General features: G+C 40.3%; 1 protein-coding gene across 1 annotated transcript; it reads right to left on the minus strand.

The window, feature by feature from the left end:
- Positions 1–11,083: 11,083 nt before the first annotated feature.
- Positions 11,084–22,903, minus strand: LOC149276963 (transmembrane gamma-carboxyglutamic acid protein 4-like). Its single transcript, XM_089503245.1, has 7 exons — positions 22,883–22,903; positions 19,565–19,665; positions 16,258–16,376; positions 15,396–15,559; positions 15,204–15,252; positions 13,572–13,698; positions 11,084–11,312 (listed from the first exon to the last, which is right to left on the minus strand). Exons 1-7 carry the CDS (start codon positions 22,901–22,903, stop codon positions 11,084–11,086), a joined length of 810 nt encoding a protein of 269 aa, XP_089359371.1.
- Positions 22,904–24,344: the final 1,441 nt, after the last annotated feature.

Consider the following 24,344-nt stretch of genomic DNA (forward strand, 5'->3'; position numbering starts at 1 on the left):
CCGGGAGTGGGTGGGAGAGGGGTCGAGGCTGTTTTTCCTCGCGTACGAGCCGGCCAGTCCCTCACATCGTCCCCGGGGGGAGTTGCGGTGACGCTGCGGGCTGTGTTATGGCGGCTGGGGGGTACCTCAGGCTCTTACTCCGTAGGATTGAGGTGCATGTTGAGCCTGAAGCTGCTCCCCATGTTGGTTTATTTCCCAGGATGCACCGGTCATGGCGCCTCCTCCCTCTCCCCCTTCTGGTAGCACAGGCCTAGTGCAGGCTGCGTTAGGCCTCAACCAGCCCCTCCAGGACTGGCAACATCTGGAGTAACGTCATCCTCTCTCCAGGCTGTGCGTGACTGGGAGTCTGTGTGCGGGAACGTGAGCGAAGTGTGTGTGAATGCGTGCACAGTGTGTGTGAATGCGTGCAACATAGCGCTTTGTCTGTTATTAGACAATTAGACAAAAGTTTTCTAGAGAATCACAGAGCACTTTTATATGTATTCTTCTTTCGTGGAGCTGTCAGTGACATTAAACTGCCCCTTTAACAATTTGGCTCCAACAGGAGCAGAGGGGAAATTGCCCCCTGGGCCAGGTCTGGGAGTGCAGTGGGGAGACCCCACGTTAATAGCGTAGCCTCTCGCATAGTTTGTGAGCAGCTAAAAAAAAAATAAGGCTCTGTACAAGACGATGGAGGGAGATGTGGTGTGCTAAAAACTGTTTTAGTGTGAGTGAATGTGTGCTAGTGCATGCTATTTACTGGGGGGGGGGACACTTTGCCTGCCCCACCTGCAAGAAGGCACAAGCCCTGCCCTGGCCTGTAATATGTATACAGAAATTATTATGGTATAGCGCTCCTTGTAAACGGAAATGTAGCGGGAACCAAGGTTCTACCATGAGCTCCCTGGCCATCACTACTGCATGTAACTGGGAAACGTCATACAAGTTCATACGTGGTAATAGCGAGGTTGTTGTAAATGAGGACTACTTGTTTGGATGATTTGCAGTACCTGTATTCTTGATACAAAAAAGTTTTTTAATTTCAACTTTTTTTATATGTATTCTCTGTATATGATGACATTTTGCTATGAAGTAACAAACTCAATACAGTAGAGTATGTGTTTTGGACATGGAGTGGGTTCAATTGATTCATCACAGATACTTCAATTGCAATCCTTGCATAAACTGGGTGTGATGGCGATGGCGGTTTTCGGCGCTACTAGCACTGACATGTACACAATGAATTCCTCCTTTGCCATCTGCGCGCCTTTTCATGTCAGGCTCCTGTGGTCGTAACGTTCCCAGTGACGTATCCTGGCCTAGGACAGCAGTCCCCTGCTTTAATACCAGGGGACAGATCCCCCCTGGTGTCCCACTGCACAGTGGGCCAGTTACAAAAGAGGTCTTTGATCTCTCCAACCAGCCTTTCTACGCTACGGAGGCTGTGTGCTGGCTCAGCATGGTCTCCACAGACTGTATTAAATGGAAAGTGTGCCTTTAAAACAACGGAGCACCATGATGTGACATCATGCACAGACACTGCGTATCTGTGCTGCTTTTTTGATGTAGTGAAGTTCCAGCGCTGGATCCGTGAATCCTGTGTGTGGGGGTCTTTTAAGACCCTATGCATGCCAAGGACTCCTGTTAATTTCAATGGGAGTGCTTTCTTGCCACTGATTGGCTTCTTCGAACCATGGAGGAGCAGGGCAGCTGCAGCACCAGAGCTGCAGTTTCTAGCTCAGGTACTTGAATGTGCCTTTTTTTAGTAGTGGTGTCAGGGACATTAAACAGTCCCTTTACGTTTGCTATGTTGTAAAAGCCAAAACATTGGGATCAACTTCACCTTGAGTCTCACCTTTGTCTACCTTCATTCATCCGATACATTATGTTCTTTGCAAATTGCTTCCGCAAACGCTATAATGCATCGCAAAAAATAAACTGCAGTCTGTCCATTGTGATGTGTGCTTGGTGAAAGAGGAGTGTATAAGATATGAATCGTAAGCAAGGGAGGAAGAAAGCAAATAAAATACAAATTGAAAAATACTCCTGTAGGGGGTTCACCAAGAGAGATGTAGTCACTCCCAGAGATCACCCCGATGTATCCTCCTGCTGTCCCCCAAATCACTTCCAGCATCATCAGTCAGCATGCACACCTTGGAACCCAACTACCTTTAATTGAGTACAGCAAGAATTAACATTTTATTGAACATAATATAGCATATTTATCCACAGAAACATCAAGACAACAACCAGGTTTTAAACAGAACAATAGGGCTCAATATGAGTGGGTGACTGTTACTAGTGGGGTACCACAGGGGTCAGTTTTGGGTCCTATTCTTTTTAATATATTTATTAATGACCTTGTAGAAGGATTGTATAGTAAAGTATCAATCTTTGCAGACGATACTAAGCTCTGTAACGTGGTTAACACAATAGAGGACAGTGCACGCTTACAAATGGATCTGGATAGGTTGGAGGCTTGGGCTGGGATGTGGCAGATGAGGTTCAACACAGATAAATGTAAGGTTATGCACATGGGGAATTAAAATCCAGGCTGGGAATATGTATTAAATGGGAAAACACTGGGGATGACTGACATGGAAAAGGACTTAGGAGTTTTAGTTAACAGTAAATTTACCTGTAGCGACCAGTGTCAGGCAGCTGCTGCTAAGGCAAATAAAATCATGGGGTGCATCAAAAGGGGCATAGATGCCCACGACAAAGAAATAATTCTACCACTGTACAAGTCACTAGTCAGACCACACATGGAATGTACCAGTGTACAAGAAAGATATAGTGGAGCTGGAGAGGGTTCAAAGACAGGCAACCAGAGTAATAAGGGGAATGGGAGGACTACAGTACCCAGAAAGATTATCAGAATTAGGGTTATTTAGTTTAGAAAAAAGACGGCTTAGGGGGGACTTAACAACTATGTATAAATATATAAGGGGACAGTACAGAGATTACTCCCAGGACCTATTTATACCCAGGACTGTATCTATAACAAGGGGACATCCTCTACGGCTGGAGGAAAGAAGGTTTCTACACCAGCACAGACGGGGGTTCTTTACAGTAAGAGCGGTGAGATTATGGAACTCTCTGCCAGAGGAAGTGGTAATGGAAAACTCAAAAGAGTTCAAAGGAGCCTGGACGTGTTTCTTTAAAGCAATAATATTACAAGTTATGGATATTAGATTAATAGGGACAGAACGTTGATCCAGGGATTTATTCGGAGTCGGGAAGGAATATTCCCCCTGGTATGGGGCAATTGGCATCTGCTTCATAAGGGTTTTTTCCCTTCCTCTGGATCAACACAGTAGGGACACAATAGGTATATAGGTTGAACTTGATGGACTTTGGTCTTTCTTCAACCTTATGAACTATGTGACTATGTGAATCAAATCAGTACATAATTGAATTACATCACACAAGATTAAGACTTATCAGAACAATTATAAAATTAACTAACAAGGTGCAGGGAAACAATGACTATGGAAGGTCCTCCCATGGTGTGAGCAGATAGTCTTTGTACATTTCAACCTGCGTTTTTACAAGTGACCCCCCACAGGAGGAACCACGGCCCAAAAGCCAAGGCTGAATGTGGGCAAGTGCCCACGAGACTGCAAATCTCAGGGGATGTGTTTGGCCCAACAATGTAGTTATGTCACAACTCCCTACTGCCGATACATTGGCCTTCAACTGCCGCAGACTAAAATTCCCAACGTGCAACCAACGCTGGATACATGACATACAGATACCCCTGTGTGCGATGGGAGATGAACCTTAACATACAGTATGCATTTTCTTCTGCTAAAATAAATGTTAGGAGGCTACCCTGCCTGGCGTGTCCATACAAGTATTAACCGCTATGTACTTACTTAATGTCAATTATGAGAAACTCCTCGATCATCGGTATAAAGAAAGGGAGACAAAGATATAGGTTGAGAATGGAGACAAGACTGATGTAACTGCTTAATGAGAGCACGGAAGGGAGGATTATAGTCACGACCATCACACCTATGTATTAAGTTGTTTATTGGACTAATAATGCTATAGAGCCCGCAAGTATTGAAGTAATTTGTGGCCAGTTATAAACCCATTATTGCACCGTTGTTATAACGACATTCATTTGGAACACATCTATAATGAACCAAACGCATGCCAGATTTCCATGTAATCAAAAAAAGACGTCTGAAAGAGTAGCTGGCGAATCAGTGCAGAGGTAGTAACCCTACTGAGACAAATATGAGCTCAAAATGCACATTTTCCTGTCACTTTGCAACAAATTAATGATCAGAAGCATTTTTACCTGTCTTATGTTAAACAAAGCTGGTAACGTAGCATACGATACTTCTGCTTTTAACTGTATTAACTGCTACCAGATTCGATGGGAAGATGTTCCGTGTATCTACAACCCACTAAAATAAAATTTCAGTACATCTAAGCCTCTGACACTCTAGTTTTAGCGTATGGCCTCTTGCGCTGATATTTCTCCTTTCTATCATACCTCCCTTCTCTTTTCTTTCCTCCAAGCCATACATACTGAGACATACCACAGGACTGTGGTCCTTAAACCCTATGAGCTCTACTTCTGTCCTGAAAAGTGGGTCAGAAGAAGAGCTACGCAAGACAGCGAGGCAAAATCAGGACTGTCCTGCGCAAAGAGGGACAGCTGGGAAGCATGTAATTTTTCCTTAAAAATTAATGAATAATCTATTAAATGTTATAATTCAATTATACAGGACAGATCACGTGCACACACATACAGTATATAGAATATAGATGCTCTATTAACTACACACGATCCATAAGGATATAACATTTCTGGTTATATTTTAGGTATAAGTTCTTTATACTGTTTTGCATTTGTTTTTTAATAGTGATATTTTTCATCATCTTTGTAATCCTTGATTATATGTTATATATAGTGAAATCCCAGGTGATCACTGAAAAACACTTTAAATGAGAACATGTACTTTTACTTAGGGCAGATAATGTAATTAAAGTGCAAAGATTCCGGGCAGTTAACCTCACCCAGTGGACAGATACCCCCACTTCTGGTGCAGTACCAGACTCCCACCATTAGGTGTCAGTGCTTAGAAGGTCAAGTCGACATACCGGTCATGTGCCGGTGTGTGCACTCGCGCCAGGACGTCTGCAGCCGGAAATTGCCAGCAGATGTTCTATCCCCTATTCCCTTGCTTCAGTAAAGTTCTAGCTGAGTTGAATAGTTGTGCTCGGTTTATAATTGACCACCTGTTTTGTGTTTCACACATCTGTTCCTGAAATCTCAGCCATTCCTGTCTGTTTTAATATTTGTGACAATTCTTACCCTGGACTCTGCTTGGATCAGAACCTGGCCTTGGAAACCGAGTGTGCTTGTCCCAGACAGACATTGAAAATTAAAATTTGATGCAAAAAAATAGCCATTTGGCACAAATATTCTACCTTTACAAGCATTCCCCACATTAACATACACAATGGGCACGGGGCATGTATGGAAAACCATACAATGTACTTAAAGTGAAGCACTGCCTTTTGTTCACTTATCACTGCATGAACTGCACTGCAATTGTCAGGTCATTTCCACCACAAAACGCGAAACGCTCAAAAAATGCTCGAAAGACGCGCTGGCGTCCTGCTGGTATGCGTTGGTTCTCATGAACGTAAACAGGGAATGTTTGGGCTGCAACTATGTCTTTACATCCGAGTGTCCTTAAAGTAAAGGTCCTTAAAGCGGGGTATGCCTGTATATTTCTACATCGTGTAAGACCTTAAGGTGTAATTAGTCTTGGATGTGCAATCTCATGGATGTGCAAATTATGAGCTGACTGTTCCCCTGGGCTAGCACTATACCCGAAGATTCCTAAATGAGCTGACCCTGAGACTCCTAACCCATTTATAGCCCACCATGAAGATTTGATGTAGTTACTCAACAAATATGTTAACCAGATGACTCTTAAAAGTGTTCCTCAAGGAAATCTTATTTAAAGATACACTTGAGTCACCTGCATTCAAGCAGAAATATCAACCATAACATGATGGTAGCAAAAGCACTTATTGGCAGTCTTATATACAATCACCGCAGTTCAGAATAGGAATGCAGCCCCTTCACTGTGTGGCCATTAGAATCTGCCCCTTCACCCAGAGACCCTGAGAGTGCCCTGGTTAGCACCCTACCAGCTATGCAGGTGACTCTCTAAAGAGCCAGTAAACTTCATTTTTAACATAAGAAAAATGCTAAGCAAACCTTACATATATGAAAGCAAAGGTTTGCTCAATTGTTGTCTTACATGTTTTTTTTTTTGCCTATGCGGTGTCCCCTTTGCTAATTCTGCAGGATTCCCCCAATATGCGATTGCCCCCTTCATCCCAGGGAGTGGATTCTAGTAGATTGGGGGAGACAAGAGGTACATGCTATGAGCACTTTTAATAGATTAATTTAGTTACGCTAAGAGTTATGATAGCTACAGTTTCCCGTTTGGTAAGTTGATTCGGTCCTGACTTCCGTGCCAATTAAACATATCACCCAGTGAGTTCAAATATAATATAAAAGACGACATACTGAAACACGTTTTAGTTAGCATACTATTTTTTCATAGAACGACAGTTCATGCCGTGAAGTCTCTGTACTCCAGGTTGTAGAGCTGCTGCTGTTGCAAGTCCATACATGTCATGTGTTTAAGGACAAAAGCATTCCAGATCATTGAGTAGTTTCTGCTTTCTCAATAGAATTGAAGAAAAAAACCTGAAATGTTTGGATTATCTCATTCAGAACATTTGTGTATTAAATAAACATTTCTAACCGTTTCATGTCTTTCTCTCACAGCATACCGTGGAAAAAACTGGGAAAGCTGCAAGAAATGTTAATTATTAATAATGAGAACATCACGTTGTCAGTCTTTTTGGGAGAAACAACTACCATATGTCTGCAGATATCAAGACTCCCGTATTGGAGAGGCAGTACTGGCAGCGGTCTTCTGCATATGTGGTATTGAGTATTGAACACAGTTGTGGCCCCTGTCAGATCATGGAAGGTGTAGGGCCAATCATCTAAGCAGTTTGATAAATACTCTGCAGCACTCACGGTTATTGATTTTATTTTTTCTCTAAAGGCTTAATTACTTAAAAAAAATGTAAGTGCTCTCCATTTCCATGGCAACAACCAATCAGTAGGGGTAAGTGAGGGTAACTGGTGCCTGGGTGCAAGATTTCTTTTTAACCCCCCCTCCCGAACTAACACACATACTAACACACAAATGTGTTCTAACACACACAATCTCAAACACTACACATTCACACACTGTAACACTATACACTCTGACACACACTAACATTGTACACTAACACACACTCTGACACACACTAACATTGTACACTAACAAACACTCTTAACACCATATAACACAGGCACTAACACAATATACTAACACACACTCTAACTCCGATGATAACACGGCACACTAACACACACCCACAAACACACTAACTTTAAATCTGTACACCAACATACTGTACACTTAGACGCTCTCGCTCTCTCTCATACCATACACTAACACACTCACTCTCTTAACTTATGCAGAGCCCTATCTTCAGAGCAGCTCGCACACGTGGTGGTACTGAGTTATATGATGTTGTGTTATGTGACCCCACTGTTAAGTTTTAGATCCAGCAGAGTAGGTGAAACCAGCAATTATACGGTTCTATCAATCATGCCAAATTACCCACTGCAGAATTTAATTTAGTGTGAATATACCAGTGTCAACAGATATCTAGTACTTACTAGAACTGTTTTGTGATTTTGTTAGCACTTATCTGTAGTTGTGTGTCGGTGTAAACTGTAAACACAAGGTATTACACAACTTTAGGTCTTATGTATTACGTGAAACTGGTAAGGGTATATGTGGAAAATCGAGTCCGTCCACTATGCTCTATGACATATTCATCCGTATTATTATTAAGTTGATAAAATTGTGCTATTGTGTCTAAAAGCCCTGCTTGTGTTTCAGTTTCTAGCTGATGTCCTCTTGTCCCTTGCTGATTATGCATCACAGATTGTCACCTATACTGCCCTGAGCAAGTCTATCTGCCTACGTGCACGGATTTGGAAATATCTTCTTGCAGAAAGGCACACCTAGGGGTGCGAGTCATTTGCATCAACTTTATAATTAAAGGGACACATCCCAGCCATCAGATGGCATTAATGCATACAAGAGCTGAGAGGACTCTTTTAATTTTCACGGTTTCCCCCTTGTAAATAGCTGGGGGGGGGGCAAACGCAATTCGGGGTATTCTGCAGAATCTGTCCCATATGCATTTGTCCATTTCCCATCCACTAGCTTTTTTCCAAGCAAGAGGTGTATTTGGTGACCCATCCGCTGACACGTGATTTATTTACGTCAGTCAGCTCCAGCTCTGGCTTGACGAATGCTCTGGACGGGGAGTTGTAGTTTCTTCATAAGGCAAGTAATGCTTTCATTTTTTTTGCAGGTTTAATAAATGTATATGAACGTACTTTAATATGCCTTCGTTGTGATGGGGGCTCCCTCGGATGCTCAAGTGTCCCTTTAACATAGTAGATGGAACTACCCTCAAAGCACTAATATATTCCATAGTAGATAGCAGTAGAAGCATTATTAAACACTCATCTACAGACACCAGACAAGCCAGAAAACTTGTTTGTTCCCTCAGTAATCTCATGGTGCTGCCATAACCACAAGGGATTCTGGGTAGGCGCATGCAAATAAGGTCAACAATAATCACATTTTGCCTCTAATAACTGATAACAATGACATATTTAACCACGTTAGATATCTATAAGCGAAACGTATGTGGGCAAAGTATCAGTGGTAGTATGCGTGATGTTGGGTTGTTTTCCACAAGTGAGGACAGATTCCCATCTGTGTACTTTACAACCTTCACAATAAAGTTTACATCCTCTGGAAATGTAAAGGTCAAAAGCTCTGTCAATATAATTCCATTCGGAATGCAACACCACATCCAAAGCCGTTCAATTAGACAAATAAAACAAATGAGACATCTCTGCTGTTTGCATACGACTCTTCCAAGAAGCCCTACGTTTTAGAGAAAACAGGTGATGAGAGTGGCAAAAAAATGACAATATTTGAAATTGCAAATTTAATATAGATGATACCTTCAGTGGCAAACACAAGTGCATTGAATGCTAAGCATTTCCATTGCGGAATACGATGGCGCTATATAAATAAATTCCAATACTCACTAATTGGGACTCTACTTGAGGTATAATAGAGGATGTTAAGGCTTTGTTGCTATTTTAATTTCCTGTGTGTCCAGGCATGGATTCCCTTTGTATCCCATTCAGAAATGGTAAACACTAATTTTCACTGTAAACAAAGTTCCATAAACAAACTGCATTTCCATAAACAATAAGTCATTGTTTTGCAGGGCTGGAACCTCCACAAGCTGAGGGGTATAATTGAGCTGTCCAGCGGCAATGCCCCTTCTTCCCTTTTACCTCCGAAGCTCTGACTCTGCTCAGGCACCAAGAATCCTAGTAACTGCTCCGTTAGTTTGATAGTTTACCAAGAATGGCCACCTTAACCAGTGGGTGAGATAAACATTTGTCCATGGACTACACTTGTAGGACAGCAGGAAAGATGGGTCTGACCAGGGCATCTTTTGGCCCAGGGGGCAGGGAAATCTGAGAGACCCCTTTCGGTCCCTTGCACCCCCCAGGTAACTAAACATAAGCACTGGCACACATATTAACACACTCTATAACACTTACACACTCATGTTAGCATGCACACACTCACACTAAACACCCACTGTAACACATACTCAGGCTAACACAGACATTCATGCTTATACACAAAAAGGTACACATACACATTCATGCTAACACACACACTTACCACATACACCTTCATGCTAACACACACTTAGCAGCCTCAGTTTTACTGCAGAGTCACGTAACATGGTGTTGTGTGACCCTTCTGCGTCCCCTATTACACAAGTGCCCGCTCCAGGTCAGACAAGCTATCTCTGAAGAATCACGGACTGGCCTCGGGAGCAATTCCACCCCCCTGGCCAGCCCACTCCTGGTCTGGCCATTGCCTAAGGTGCCAGTGGCTTTTCCCAAAATAATAGACATTTATAATATTAAAGAGTTTGGTTAAACAGCTCATTGTTGTGGCCTTAATGTTAAAGATGTCTTCTTAAAACCATAGTTTCATTTGTCTCACTCCAATTAAGTTAAGTTGCATTATTTGTACGGTTTATATTTAATAATAAATGACCAAAGCACTCTGTAGAACGTCACCACTATTCTTTATCTGCTTCACGCAGGGATGTCCAACTCCAGTCCTTGAGTCCAGCCAACAAAACATCCTATGAGTTTGATAATTCTGTGATAATGACTTCTAGTCCCTGAAGACAGGATTAGTCAGTCTTCTTACATTAATAAGGTTTCTCACTTGTCTTATTTAAATATCTGTACATTACACATCCTTGTTGCTTGATGGCCCAATGTTTTTTAATTAGTGAAAAATGGTTAAACACTTTGGAAGTGTTACAAGGTCATCAAATTTTCTTCACAAAATATATTTTGGTTGCATTCACACTTATAGAAAAATATAGAGAAAAATATATATAAAAACTTTTAACTTTTTTTTTCTTTTCATCTTTTATCCATGTTACTGTGCTTGAACTCCTTGTGTCTCCTCTCAACTCATAATATAGTCATACGTTCTACAACTCTGTTGAAACAATTGCTAATCTTTTGCAGCACAAATTTGCAGTTCATCTTGTGGTCCAATTGTCCCTTTAATTCCTCCAGGAGGTGTGCATGCTTCGTTATAGGTTACGCTTGGAGTTGTTCAAGTCATCAGCAAGTGACCACTGATGACAAAACCATGGAATGTTTAAATAGGTAGGATTGTCATTCACATTTTGCTTGAATGTCTCACTCTACAAAAGGTCCGGTGCATGTGCAAGTTAAATTAACATAATCATTGTCCCATCTCCTTAAGTAGATCATAATCCTCTTCAACAGTCTTTTACCAGAGACATTTTTTCCTTGCCAAAGGACTACTGTGTTCCAACACTGATGACCCAACATAAGCTACAAGACTGGAAACTTTTGGGAAGCAGGAATAGAGAGGGATTTTTTAAGAGCCTTTGCATCTAAAACCATCCCTGGATAAGGAGGTGGTGGTGATGTGTCACATGCTACTAGATCATAAGGAGGAGGATCGTGTGGTTCCAGAGGTGGGCATGTGGGGTTCAATGGAAGGACCTCTGGTGACCTTGATATACCTGACGACCGTCTCCATTCGCAGTCACCCTCTGGGCTGTAAACAAAATAAATGGTACATGTTCAGATGAGTACTTGATATAATACTTTGCCCGTATTAACTGTGGAGAATTGTATAAGGTAAGTCACACAGTTGTTCTCAGTAGGTTCAATTCACTAAAGCACACGTTAGAACATGTGGTTACAAGAACTGATTTTTAGACCTCATTATTCATTATGAAAGCTCCAAATTGTCCACACCTATTTTATTTCTATGTCTTCCTGACAGACAGGGAAGGGGAAGGCTCCTAAGAGAGAATATAGACAATGACCCAAATTATTTTTTTAAAGATAAACGCTAATTGGGTTATGTTAATTAAGTTTCGGCCCTTGTAGGTGAAAAGTAGGAAAAGACTCCACTCGCAGGAGTCACTACGGTAGATTAATGAGCAAAAACCTGATGAACACTCGTGCCTATGGGGTGTAATTGTTGGTATGTTTGCTGACAATCTTTTTGTTACTTCCACTGTTTTAAAGTTTACAAGTAAATCCTTATCTGAGTGCTTCAGAACTTTTTGTTATATTGATATTAGGAAGTGAACAGGCTGGGCAATTCAAATGCACGGGACGTGGTCTGCCCTAACAATGTGGAACTCAAACCCAGCTCACCCAACTGTAGTCCAAAAAGTAAGAGTTACTATTAAGTTTGACAATGAAGCTGAACCGATCCAGACTGAAACTCTTTGGCATAGCAAGGTTTATTTATTAACGGGAACGTTGTCAGGAAAGTTTGCTATTCTTTATGAGGGGTCAACACTGGCATGTTTCTCCAGCAAGAAGGATGAAGTTGGCCATGCATAATGTATAATGCAATGTGCGAGGAGAAATATGCATTATACAGGGTAAGCAAGGCTTTTCTTGCAGCAGAAGCTCACTGGGGATGGCCCTTCATAATGGATAATGAAGTCAAGGATTCAAACCCAAATTTTCCTACCAACTCTCCCTTTAGTGAGTTTTGTTTACCAAGGATGAAGATACCAGTGAGGAGGGTATCAGGGTATTGTCTGTATTTTTCTGAAGGACCTTTAAATGTGCAAAATTAGAGGGATAATTGAATGGCTTACATATTCTTTTCAGACACACAAATCAATCACACACCTATAATTACAGTATGTTAAAATGGTTTATTGCATAACCGAGAAACCAGGAACTTTAAATGAAATGAACAGTGTGTCCTGGGAACGAAGGAATTTAAAAAAAAAACTTCAGATGTTATCTCTTCTAACATATGCAATAAAATGTATTTAATTGGGATTTCCAAATTATACATTGTTTCTGTTCATGTAATTAGATGAACAGATAGCTAATTAAACAGGACAGAACACTATATCTGTCCCACAGAGAAAAGGTGTGTGAGCCTTAGGCAAGGAATAAGCATTGGACTTGTATGAGATGGAAGTGTGTGGAGTCTCCGTCCTTTTGTGGAAGAGCTCCAGGAGGCCTGGATAATGCAGTGGACAGTGGGGAGAAGCGGATGAAGAAAGGAGAAAGAATACAGAGGACAGAAGAAGCGAAGAAGAAGAAGAGGCAAGAGAAGAAGCGGGGCTGCAGAAAAGGAGACAGGGACACGGAAGCGGATGGAGGAGAGGGTAGAGAGACATCGAGAGAAAGTGAGCGTGTGAGCGAGTGAGTGAGAGTGAATGAGGGTGAGTGACAGCAAATTTAATTTAATTAAAAAAAAACTCAGAATTTTGTCTGAACCAAATGTAAAGGAAACAAAATTCATTCTCCAAGAAAAGAATGAACCAAAGACGAAAGGGAAAATTTAAAAAATTGTGGTCCATTTGCACAAATCTAATAAGCACGCACTATTATATATGTAAAACCAATTGAAAATTTAATGTATAACATTAAAGGAACAGCTCATAACTGTAATTGCTGGAGTTAGAAAATGTATGCTAGCAAAACATCACTTTTCAGATCGCATACATGTGATTAGCTGCTGCTGCACCCATGGAGCCATGCAAAGTGGATTCCAATATGGAAATGAACACGAAAAAGTGTCTGAACCTCTTATTTGAGTGCACTAGGGCCAAAATCAACAAAAAAAACAGAAGAAGCATTTTATTTGTGGCAGCGCTAGATATATATATATATATATATATATATATGATCCTCAGTCACAGCTAGACTGTAGCTTATAATGTAGGAAGAAGCTGTTTCATGCTTTGAAGTTTCACATAATCCATACATTAAATATAATATTGGATAAATACCTAATATTGGTACTTTCCTCCCTATTATCTTACATACTTACATATTGCCGTGTCTTCTGCGATCACAGTAGAATATGTACAAGTAGTAGATCAGAAGCCCAATTACTACCAAGAATGTTCCAGCAGATATCAGACCAGTGAGAAGACCGACCACATCGATTTTCGTAACTGACCCACAGAGAGAGGAAGAAAAGCAACCTATATTAATTTATACCAAATACCCCTTCCTGGATGACATCATTATTTCTTACTTCTTTATTTCTTAAAGGGACGTTAAAGCTTCAGGCTCATTATTTGTATTATTCCATTCAAATGACTTATTATATGACTTGACAAATGAGGCAGACACATTGTAAATCTGATTGCGTGAAAAGAGTCTTAACCATAAAAAGAAGCTACTTAGCCTTTCACAATATAGATGAAGCAAATTAGTACATCTTGAAGATTATATCCTTCCAGTATAAAGCCGTTGTCATATATCCCGATGTAAATATTATATTAATATATATATATGTAATAATTTTTTTTACAGGTGACTATTGCTAATCTCACAATGGCTGTTATGATGTCTAGTTCTTCCCAATTGATGAAGGTTTCTTATGAAGATGGTTTCCCAAACTTGTTTGGCTTACCGCCCCTTTTAAAAAAAAAAATTACTCAGCCCCCCCCCCTGAAATCTACCTGCATAGTTCCAGCACCCCCCAGGGGGCGGTATCACCCACTTTGTGAAGTACTGGGTTATAGTTATAACTTGCATTTTGTGTGTTTTTTTGGAAAAAAAGTATCTTCTCTTCCTTCTTTATGCTTCCACCGCCCCCTATTGCACCTGAGGCTACCTGGGTGGCGCTGGAGCGATCTGGTTTAGAAGAATTTACCTTGGGACTAACAGAAGCTAATTTCGGTTGAATCTCTAAACTATTGTGTAAGTCTCGTGGCTCATAAAGCTGCCAGAGTGTTAGGATTTCTCCAATTAATACGTACTCAGAGAAGTAGCTTTGTGTATTACTGTGCAGTATGCCACGTGTTTTCAGACAATCATGTTACGTCAATGTACCCTGAAATATATACTAGTATGATATCTCAATTGCACAATATCCATCGCTGAGAAACTGATGGCAAGAGCAAAAAGTTCTGTTAAAACTTGTATTATATTGACAAACTTATGAAGTTGGGTGTCATTCTATTAAATTGTATCACCAACCACTACTACATATTAATATTTGTAATCAGGAACATAACATTAATGGGTAACTTTTACTTAAGTGTCATAAATTGAAGCCCCACACCGAGACTGACGTGATGTTCTGCATTCTCAGAACTGTATGTCGTCAATAATCACTTATCTATGTTAATGGGTAGGTTTGTATGCAGAAGTCATCAGTCACTGACAAATATTGTTTAATTGATTGAATTAATTAAAATAGAGTTTCAGTCCCATAATAGCTCAAAAAGACATATATTCAATGGGCCATGGGTCCAGTATATGATATTAGACATATGCAGATAACCATGTCAAAAGAAAAACACCCTGGTCTTTTTAGGGGAATTTCAATCTTAGTCTTTCAACTAAATCCTTAATAAACTGCCTATAATTTGCTCTTGCAGGACCAGTACCTCTATGGCCAGTGGTAATCCCATGGTTATGTTTGTACTTCACCCTTTGTGTCTCTTACCTTTGCTCGTGGAAGACTCTTTGGAGGAATATCCTTTCCAAAAGTCCATCTAAAGCATAAAACACATTTTGGTTAAAAAAAAAATAAAATAAAAAAAACATCAGCATGGAGTGGAAACATAGCCGGGCAAAGCAGTATTGGCTGAACCCCAACATCTCTTGTGTAAATACTTTATAATGTCATGCAAATTACCGTTGTATCATGATCCTCAAATATTTCTCTGGCTTCCTCATAGTTACATAGTTCTTCATAACATTCTCTCTCCAGATTACCGGGAGTGAATATCTCAAAATCAAACTGGTTGTAAAGTAAACGACGGCCAAGGAAGCTGCCGGCATCTTCCTCATTCTTAAACACTAAAAAAGAGATTGAGAGACAAGACGAGTTGGTGTTGTAGACATACAAATTGTTGTAGACATACAAGGTGTTGTATCTCTGTTACGAGCCCCCTGGCATGCATTCTAGACATTTCCATTTATTTCTATTTGTAATTGTAAAATGAAGATTCTATTTGACAGGTTCCTTGAGGAGCAGGGATCATTACATCATGAAGGGAAAATGTTAATAATAAAACACAGGATCTAACTAAATTTAAAAAAAAAACCCATGGTTTTGGTCAAAATAGGTAAACCTTGGACGAAAGTAAATGACCTCCTCCTAAACATGTCTAGTCTGTAGGCCTTGTGACTAGAAGCTCATTCCTGCCACAGAATTTATCACTTTATGGAATTTTCAAGTGGAAACACTTTTTAAAAATAAATTTTAGTTGTTAGGACACCCTTAAAGTATATGAAACAATAGATGCAAATGTGACAATAGCATATTACTGGATGGAGTTGAAGCTTTCCTAAAATATTTAAAGTAAAATAAAGTAAACAGCTCTAGGAGCGTCTTCAGATTTTTCAGAGTCCCAATACTACATGATTAGACAGGTCTGGCTCTATCCACAACCGTTGACAAAATGGTTAGTAATAGATTGTTAATGCTCATCATGATGCTACCAGGGAGTGTCTGGCTTTGCCATCTCTGTATGCATAAACAGCTGGCGTTATACCTTCTTTATAGTTCTTCAATGGCTTGGATTCCAGAAGTGATCTTGTACAGTGCGGAAACCCTGAAGCCAAAAAAGCCAGCTGTCCAAGTAATATCAACTGGAGACCAGAAATCTGGTACCTACAAAAAAAGTGGATTAGAAAAATGTTTACATGTTACGGAATCAACATGTAAGTCCAGAAGACACCTGCGATAGGAAATTGACCTAAAGCTTTCTTACTTGTCATAGAACATAAAGGTCAAAATACATGTGTCAGTACAGGAGCCACACATTGCTGCTTTAAGGAGCAGGTAATGATAAATAGCAATGGGTTCGAGCAGACACTTTGTATATAGAAGAGTAAGGAAGTAATCTATGCTCAAATTAAAGGGAGAGCTGCTAATGGGTCCACAGCGGGCCACTTGTGTACCAAACACCCACCACATTTTTATTTTTTCCCCTTTCTGGAGTATCTTACTTGTGGAAGAAGAGAGAAGAAGTTGAAAAGGAAGTGGTGTGGTATGGATTGGTATGATCAAGACCTCATTAATTATCGAAACAGCCCTGAAAGGAAATAGAGGTCACTCTCTGCATTGAATAATTTGGAGGAGGATTGCTCCTCAAACTCCTACCAAAAAGCTTAAGCCTATGAAAAATGAACTAACTTCCAACATACCCATCAAAAGGAAACAGAATGATCAGGCAGCTTCTTGAGGGACCAGGTAAGTCGTTGGGTATGAAGCTCCTACGCTCATGAGAGTAACACTAGGGTTATGCCTTTGCCCTCAGTTTGTAAAGTTTCTGCAAATACTAATAAATATTGTGTGAGGTTGAATACACTGCCTGGGGGGGGGGGCTGGGTAAAATTAGTAATTAACAAACTCCCAAACACTATAAATCATGTAGATTTGTTAAAGAGGTTGACTTGTTGTACACTGTGTGATGCGTTGATTCTATGTGGCTTGGCAAACATACCCTGCCTGTCCTTGGGTTTATGCAATGAATGGGATATGTCTTCCTTTTATAATATGCACCTTTAACACAGAATTATGGGAAAACAAGAGTAAATAAAACAATTTCCCAAGGGAGGGGCTGAACTTGGAACTACACAAAGATTAACCACACATCCCACACCTTCCCTCCATCGGTCACGAGGAACCTTACTAGCATTAGTTGGGAGTAACCACAAACAATCACTCCAGCGAGTATGAGATTCAGTGCAGCTATTTGGTGTGGTGAATGGGTGCTGCCGGTTATTGCTGTAATCATGATTGCACAACCATAGCCCTTACGGAACCGAGCGCTATAGAACGTAATTTAAAGGAACAGAACATCCGTATTACAAATCTGGAGTGATTATTAGTATCGATGTTCAGGCTTCTTATAAACATAAATAGAATTTCTTAAAACAGTAGAGATCTTGACCTTGACATGTGGTAATTTATTACTAGGTGTGATAAGGAAGGTGGCTACACGTAACTGGGTTATTTTGTGACTGTGAACACATTAGAAGAAGGAAATATCACTCTTTTTAAATACTTAAGCAATTGAAGAATATATATATATATATATCAATTTTTGCTTATGTCATAAAGTATTAAGATTGCTGACCAACTCCCTCTCTGAGAATAATCTCCCTTTATATGTCTTGTTTTCTGGAGGTGCACTCTTTTTCTGTATTACACCCACATTGATCCCAATTTTTGATGGACTGTCCTCATTTCGACCAAGCTACTACATACTCTCTAGGAGGCATTAACATTGCTCATGGTGGACATTTGTCGGGGTCTGTGGTGGACGATTTAACGATGTTCTATGGACCTTCACAAACCTTGCCACGGACGCTGGTGTCCTTGTACGGACACTTTGCCTATCCCTGATTCCCAGGCTGAAAGTGTAGTCGGTGTATTGGGCCCTAGCACAACACGCATGAACACATGGTTAACATGTGACCTCACAAAGTGTAATGGCTTCTTAGTATAACATAAAGAAACATTGTCAACCAACCAGGAATTTATAGCTTTCCTTAACTGAATACGGTGGAACCCTGTTTGCTCCTAGACAGTTAAACGTAGCGATATGAACAATGCTTAATGTCAGCTAGTATAACTTTATTTTTTTTGGAGTCTTTGACCACTAAGGACCCCCTGTATACAAGTTGTCAGAAGTTGATCCCCCAAATTAACAGATCGGACATTCTTCTTTCCTTCTAACATAAAAGGAACATAGGAATTTTTTAAGAAGCTATTTCTTTTGCTATAGAAACTCAGACTTAAAATCAGAGTGTCGCCTCACTAGAGGCTACAATTAGGTTTTCTCTGAAGAAATATGAACGGAGCAGATTTTAACACGATTAAGGGATTATTTAGGGTTTAGACTTTTAACAGTACTAGGAATTATGGTTCTATTGCTATATTTAGTTATAATGGTCTTACATTCAGCTGAGTAGACAGAACAATATTTACAATTTGTTTACAAGCTAAAATGTTATATATAAATCTGTCCAGAGGCGCTCCTCGTCCACCCTGTCTTCTGGTGCCTCATTAAGCAATGCATGAACTCAACGTCTACTGATGTCCTCGGTGGGGGCACCTGAGGCTGCTAACACTTTGGTCATGGTATAGAAGCAGAAAGTGATGTAGGCAACTTCTCTTAATGGAAGTGCAGCAAACACTAGGGTTTACACCGAAACAACACAGCAAAAATATAAATAAAAATATAATTATCAAAAATATGTAGAAGCCGTTTCAACATAAGCCACACAGAGACGGCTTCCACAGATTTTTGATAAGTATATTTTTTATTTATGTTCAACACTTCTTAGCACTTGTATTTGACTGTATCTTTGCATGTTAATGTATGGCTCTGCGCATGCTGGAAGGTGTCGGATACGATTGACATAACCATTTCTTATTACAAGACCCAACAAGTCGCGCTGGTACTACTGGGAGGTGGTGGTGACCTCTTTTCTCATCCACCACTGAGCAGACATAATGTCATTGAGCGTCACAATGCCACCATTTGAGCTGTTGCTTGTCTTGGAAAGGCTAATGATTGCTCCTTTAGGCTTCTTACTGAATCTAAGCCAATCTATCAATGACCTGGCGGTAAGATGCAGGAAGGAGGGTGGTAACCCCATCTGTTTCTGCTAGTAAATCAAGTTTCTTTTTCTTTTGATTATTATTATTATTATTATTATTATTATTATAAATCAAGTATATTGATGATAATATGCATATAATCTTAACCTCCCAGATCTAAATATTAAAATGCCTAAAGGGTTTATAAGAAGTCAGTTTAAAGAATTACGGATCAAATGAAACGTTACCTTAAAGCCAGGTAGACATGGTTGAACAGATGCATCAGTACCGAGAGGCCGGTGGTCGTGGCTGCCGTCGTACTTATACCTATCTTTATATTCCACGACGTCTAACAAGAAATGTAGAAGAGAAAGAGCAAAGTCCAACCAGCGTAAGGTAATAAGAGGTGTTCCCGTCTTTACCTGAACAGGTCGTAAAAAAAAAAAGGTCCCTGGTTTCCTTCCTATAAGTCCAACATGAAGACAACCCTGAAGAATACTGATGCTGCCGGGGATCTACATGCAATACAGGTATACACCCGTTTCATTTAGAAACAGGAACACAACAGGTGAGAGACGCGACAGGTAACTCCTCCCCGGAAGGGAAGGGGCTCTGCGTATGACGTAAGGCAGGCTGCTTGTCTCGTCTTGAAGCTGACAAACCCGGGTAATGAATTTTTGGGAGCTGAGACTAGTTTGAGATACATCATGGAATTTCTGCTGCTTCTCGTGTCACCAAAACCTTATAAAACTCAAAACAGAAGATCAACAACTTACGCAAGCGTGCGTTGTTCACGCAGCGTTGTACATTTCATAGACAGGCAGAGATTCCCTACCCCCTTTTAAAAGGGTTACATTAAATGCACCCCCTAGTATGCGAAGCCAATACTCCACAGCAGGTCTGTCATTTTAGTCTTTCCTCCAACTGTTTAATTACTCCAGACATTCATGGGAAGGTTTTTCAGTTTCTATGGCAACAACTTTTGAGTGTCTGCTTTTGGGTCACGTGACAATTAAATGTTCCTGGCTATAATTATGAATTAGGCAACATTTTAAATGATTTACCAGGCCTGGGAACGAAAGTGTTTTAGCCTTATTTTTTTTTATTGTGTTCATTATATGGCGGTTTAATACATTATTTTATTAGTAATATTACGTTGTACAGTAATAATGACAATAGCATTTGTTTTACATCAATAACAACAATTACTGCTATAAAATATTCATCCTCTTCTTCATCACTCACCCTCCCCATCTTGTCCTGTTTATCCATTGTACAGCGCTCCAGAATATGATGGTGCTATAGAAATCATTAAATCATAATAATAATCCTTCTCGTGCTGTTGTTTTGTGTCTTGGGGAAATTCAGAAAAACAGGTACCTTGAAGGTGTCTCACTTCGTTTACTTCCAGCACTCCGCTCACAACAAAGGATTTATATTCTAAATGTCACCATCATAAAGTTCAATTGTAAGCGGCTGTTTGTTTTTCCTGTACTCTAAATATTTGTGAACGGAGAACATCCCGCAACTAACAATCACAAGACCTATATCAATTCTTCTTAGGGATTCAGCACCAAATTCAGCCTAGAAATGGCTCCTCAGGACTAGTTGATCTCGAAGGATGAATCAATAAACCACTAATTGTGACATAAAGCCGCCAATTATCCTGGGTACATTAATAATAAGAAAATTCTACAACTAATCCATCAGCCCCACCAGCCCCCAACCCTTTCCCATCTCTTCCTTGTTCTTTGTATTGCCTTCTCTACTTCATCCCTGGTTCTCCAGTCTCCTAATTCCTTCACTTTTCCCTCATCTTCCACCCATTTGCTTCATGGATATGTTGCCTTTAGACTATCTCCTTTGGTAGTCACTGTTTCCCCAAAGTACCCCCCCTAGCCTTTCTCTTTCTAATTTCTAGTGTCCCCTTCCTAAGACAGAAGACACGTTTCTTGGTGTTGCTCAGTATTCTTGGTTACATTGTTTCCTGGTCATGATATGAATTCTCCTCTGCAACCACTAGAGGTCTCCTACATTTCTTCTCCCCCCCCCCCCTTTTCAACATGCTTTTTTCTTCCCCTCTCTACTTCAGACACTGATTTTCTCAGTTCTTCCAGTTCCTAACTCCACTCCTTCTCAATTCACTCATGGATGGTACCAGGGATAGGTGAAGTGTGCGTGGCAAGGTTTTGGTGTCTGCCCCTCCCTACCAAAGCGCCCATATGGTACCATCTGGTGCTAATGACATTGTGCCTTGCCATGGGATTAGTGAAGTTCTTCAAACTCACAATACAATTAAAGATACTGTTCCACTTGGATAACACATTGAGTGCTCTAGTCTGTTGAGGAAACTTTAATATTATCCACATGATATCCACACATCTTAAGATGTATGCTACAGAAGAAGATGGCCTGCTCTTTTGAGCTAACACTCCATTAAGAGGTTGAGGGGGGAAGAGGCAAATACATATGCGGAACCACTCCATGTGTTTGCACAAAAATGTAAAGGGACCTCTGGAGTGGCTGGGGTGTCCCTTTAAATGAGACAATAACGGACATGCTTCCAATACTTAAAATAACTTTTTTATGTGACATTGTTACATATTGATAGCTATTTGTGTAACTGAGAAAGCTGTTTAAAAAAAGAACGTTTCTAACTACATAAATTAAAAACATGTAATCTGTTGTTTATACATTATTTGTATAGGCATTATTGTGGCTTTTAGGGCTATAAAACACTGATACATTCACAAATCTAACTCTGAGCTCCTAGAAAAGTGGGTCACGAAGGAGGGAAAAAAGTCACAGATTTTTGTCTTGAAAGAGGAAATTTTGCTCGTATATAGAGACAGCGGGGAACTCTCTGGGTTTGGCCCAGAGTCTCCGAGTGAAGAGCTGCTTTTTTGTGTCTCCAGGGAACTCTCCTCGTTGTCCATGGGTGTTAAGCTGTGTTGAGCCACGCCCACTTTTCAACCAACTCCACTCTAACTCTGTTATCTGTGGCTAGTCCCGCCCCTCATGAAGCTCCTCCTTCGAAAGAGCGAGAGCGCCAGGTAGCCTACCCTGAGAAGTATCCAGGTATTTTAATGTGTAGCTACCATGAAAAACATTTCTAGGAAATGTTTCTGCTTTTCATCAAGTGTAAGAACATATACAGAATATACATATATTTATATACTCACTGGCCACTTTATTAGGTACACCTGTTCAATTGCTACTTAACACAAATAGCTAATCAGCCAATCACATTGCAGCAACTTAATGTAGTGAGCGGCAGTTGTGTGGAGGAAAATGCCTTGTTGATGTCAGAGGAGAATGGGAAGGTTTGAGATGACAGTAACAGTAACTCAAATAACCCCTCGTTACAACCAAGGTATGCAACCTTTAAGCAGATGGGATGAACGTTGCCTGGTCTGATGAGTCTCGATTTCAGCTGCGACATGGATCCATCCTGCCTTGTATCAATGGTTCAGGCTGGTGGTGGTGCAGTGGTGTAGGGGACAATTTCTTGGCACACTTTGGGCCCCTTAGTACCAATTGGTCATTATTTCAATGTGACAGCCTACCTGAGTATAGTTGCCGACCATGTCCATCCTTTTTAGGATAATGCACCATGTCACACAGCTCCCATCATCTCAAACTGGTTTCATGAACATGACAATGAGTTCACTGCACTCCGATGGCCTCCACAGGTACCAGATCTCAATCCAATGGAGCACCTTTGGGATGCGGTGCAACGGGAGATTCACATCGTGGATGTGCAGCCGACAAATCTGCAGCAACTGCGTGATGCCATGATGTCCATATGGACCAAAATCTCTGAGGAATGCTTCCAGCAGCCTTGTAGAAAGTATGCCACGAAGAATGAAGACAGTTCTGAAGGCAAAAGGGGGTCTAACCCGGTACTAGCAAGGTGTACCTAATAAAGTGGCCAGTGAGTGTATATATATATATAGTCAATTCGATGCACCAGTATGACAGGGCAGGGCTTTAATTAACCCTTTAGCTGCTGTAAAACTAGAACTCCCATGGTGCTTAGTCACCAAAGGCAAGTGGGAGTTATAGTTGGGACGCTGCATGTCCAACTAACCCGTTCTAATAACTACTTCTCTGATTAATAGATGATTTAATAATCACAAGATGTAAATCAAGCCGCAAGTTTTCGGTAAAATCGCTTAGGGGTGTGGTTGGGGTGTGGTTAGGGGCGGTGCTTTATAAGACTTTTTATGCAACTTTAAATTATATGATTGAATAACTCGTCATTCTTTTAGCAAGCTGTGCATTAGCCACCAGCAACATGGATTATCTTACAACCCCGTAGAAGACCGGTAAAACCATCATCACAGACCGCTCCGGGGCGGGAAGCAACTTAAAGAACCAGCAAACTTATAATAACACTTAACTTAGAAATTCTTAAGTGTTTTAGTGAAGCACGGTACGGTAACCGTACTATGGGTGGCTTTAAGAAGTCATCAGCAGTAGGTTTTTAAGCTTAAATATTAAGATAATAGTTGTGGAAGCCTTAACTTTCCCTATATAATTAAGGCTGGTGTCAAATTTCATATTAAGAGTTACAAATAATATTTACGGGCTCTTTAAAATGTGATGTGGCATAATGGAAAATAAAATTGGGATTGATATGCAGTTATTGGTATGAAAATTTGGCTTGGGATAGGGAGCTTTTAAATAAAAAACGCGAATGAATTTAAAAGGCTATTTCTCTATGTATGTGCGGGTATGTATGTACAGTATGTATGTATGTGTATGTGTATGTATGTATGTATGTACGCGTGTCATAGTACAATATTTAAACATTTCAAATTTATGGGGTATACACCAGTCGAAAAAATATAATGGAACCTAAATTGTTGGTTTTATTTATATATAAAACATATCGCAACAATAGAATAAATAATAACAATGCTATATTTATACACAAATGCTGTGTTTTGAACACACTATGCATAGTTAGAGTTAACCCCTTCCCTGTCATTTTTATAGAGGCCTCTAAAACTATTAGTAAAAGGC

The sequence above is a fragment of the Sceloporus occidentalis genome, unplaced genomic scaffold (assembly GCF_023333645.1).
Source record: "Sceloporus occidentalis isolate IW3139 unplaced genomic scaffold, rSceOcc1.0.p SCAF_223, whole genome shotgun sequence".
Taxonomy (NCBI): domain Eukaryota; kingdom Metazoa; phylum Chordata; class Lepidosauria; order Squamata; family Phrynosomatidae; genus Sceloporus; species Sceloporus occidentalis.

What these genes read in the sequence shown, in the direction of transcription:
- LOC149276963 (XM_089503245.1), bottom strand. Translation starts at nt 22,903, where the DNA reads ATGGTCGGCAACTATACTCAG. An exon ending in CATGTCTACCTGGCTTTAAG is followed by an intron (nt 16,377 to 19,564) that starts GTAACGTTTCAT and finishes CTTTTTTTGTAG; the next exon opens with GTACCAGATTTCTGGTCTCC. An exon ending in TTGAGGATCATGATACAACG is followed by an intron (nt 15,253 to 15,395) that starts GTAATTTGCATG and finishes TTTATGCTTTAG; the next exon opens with ATGGACTTTTGGAAAGGATA.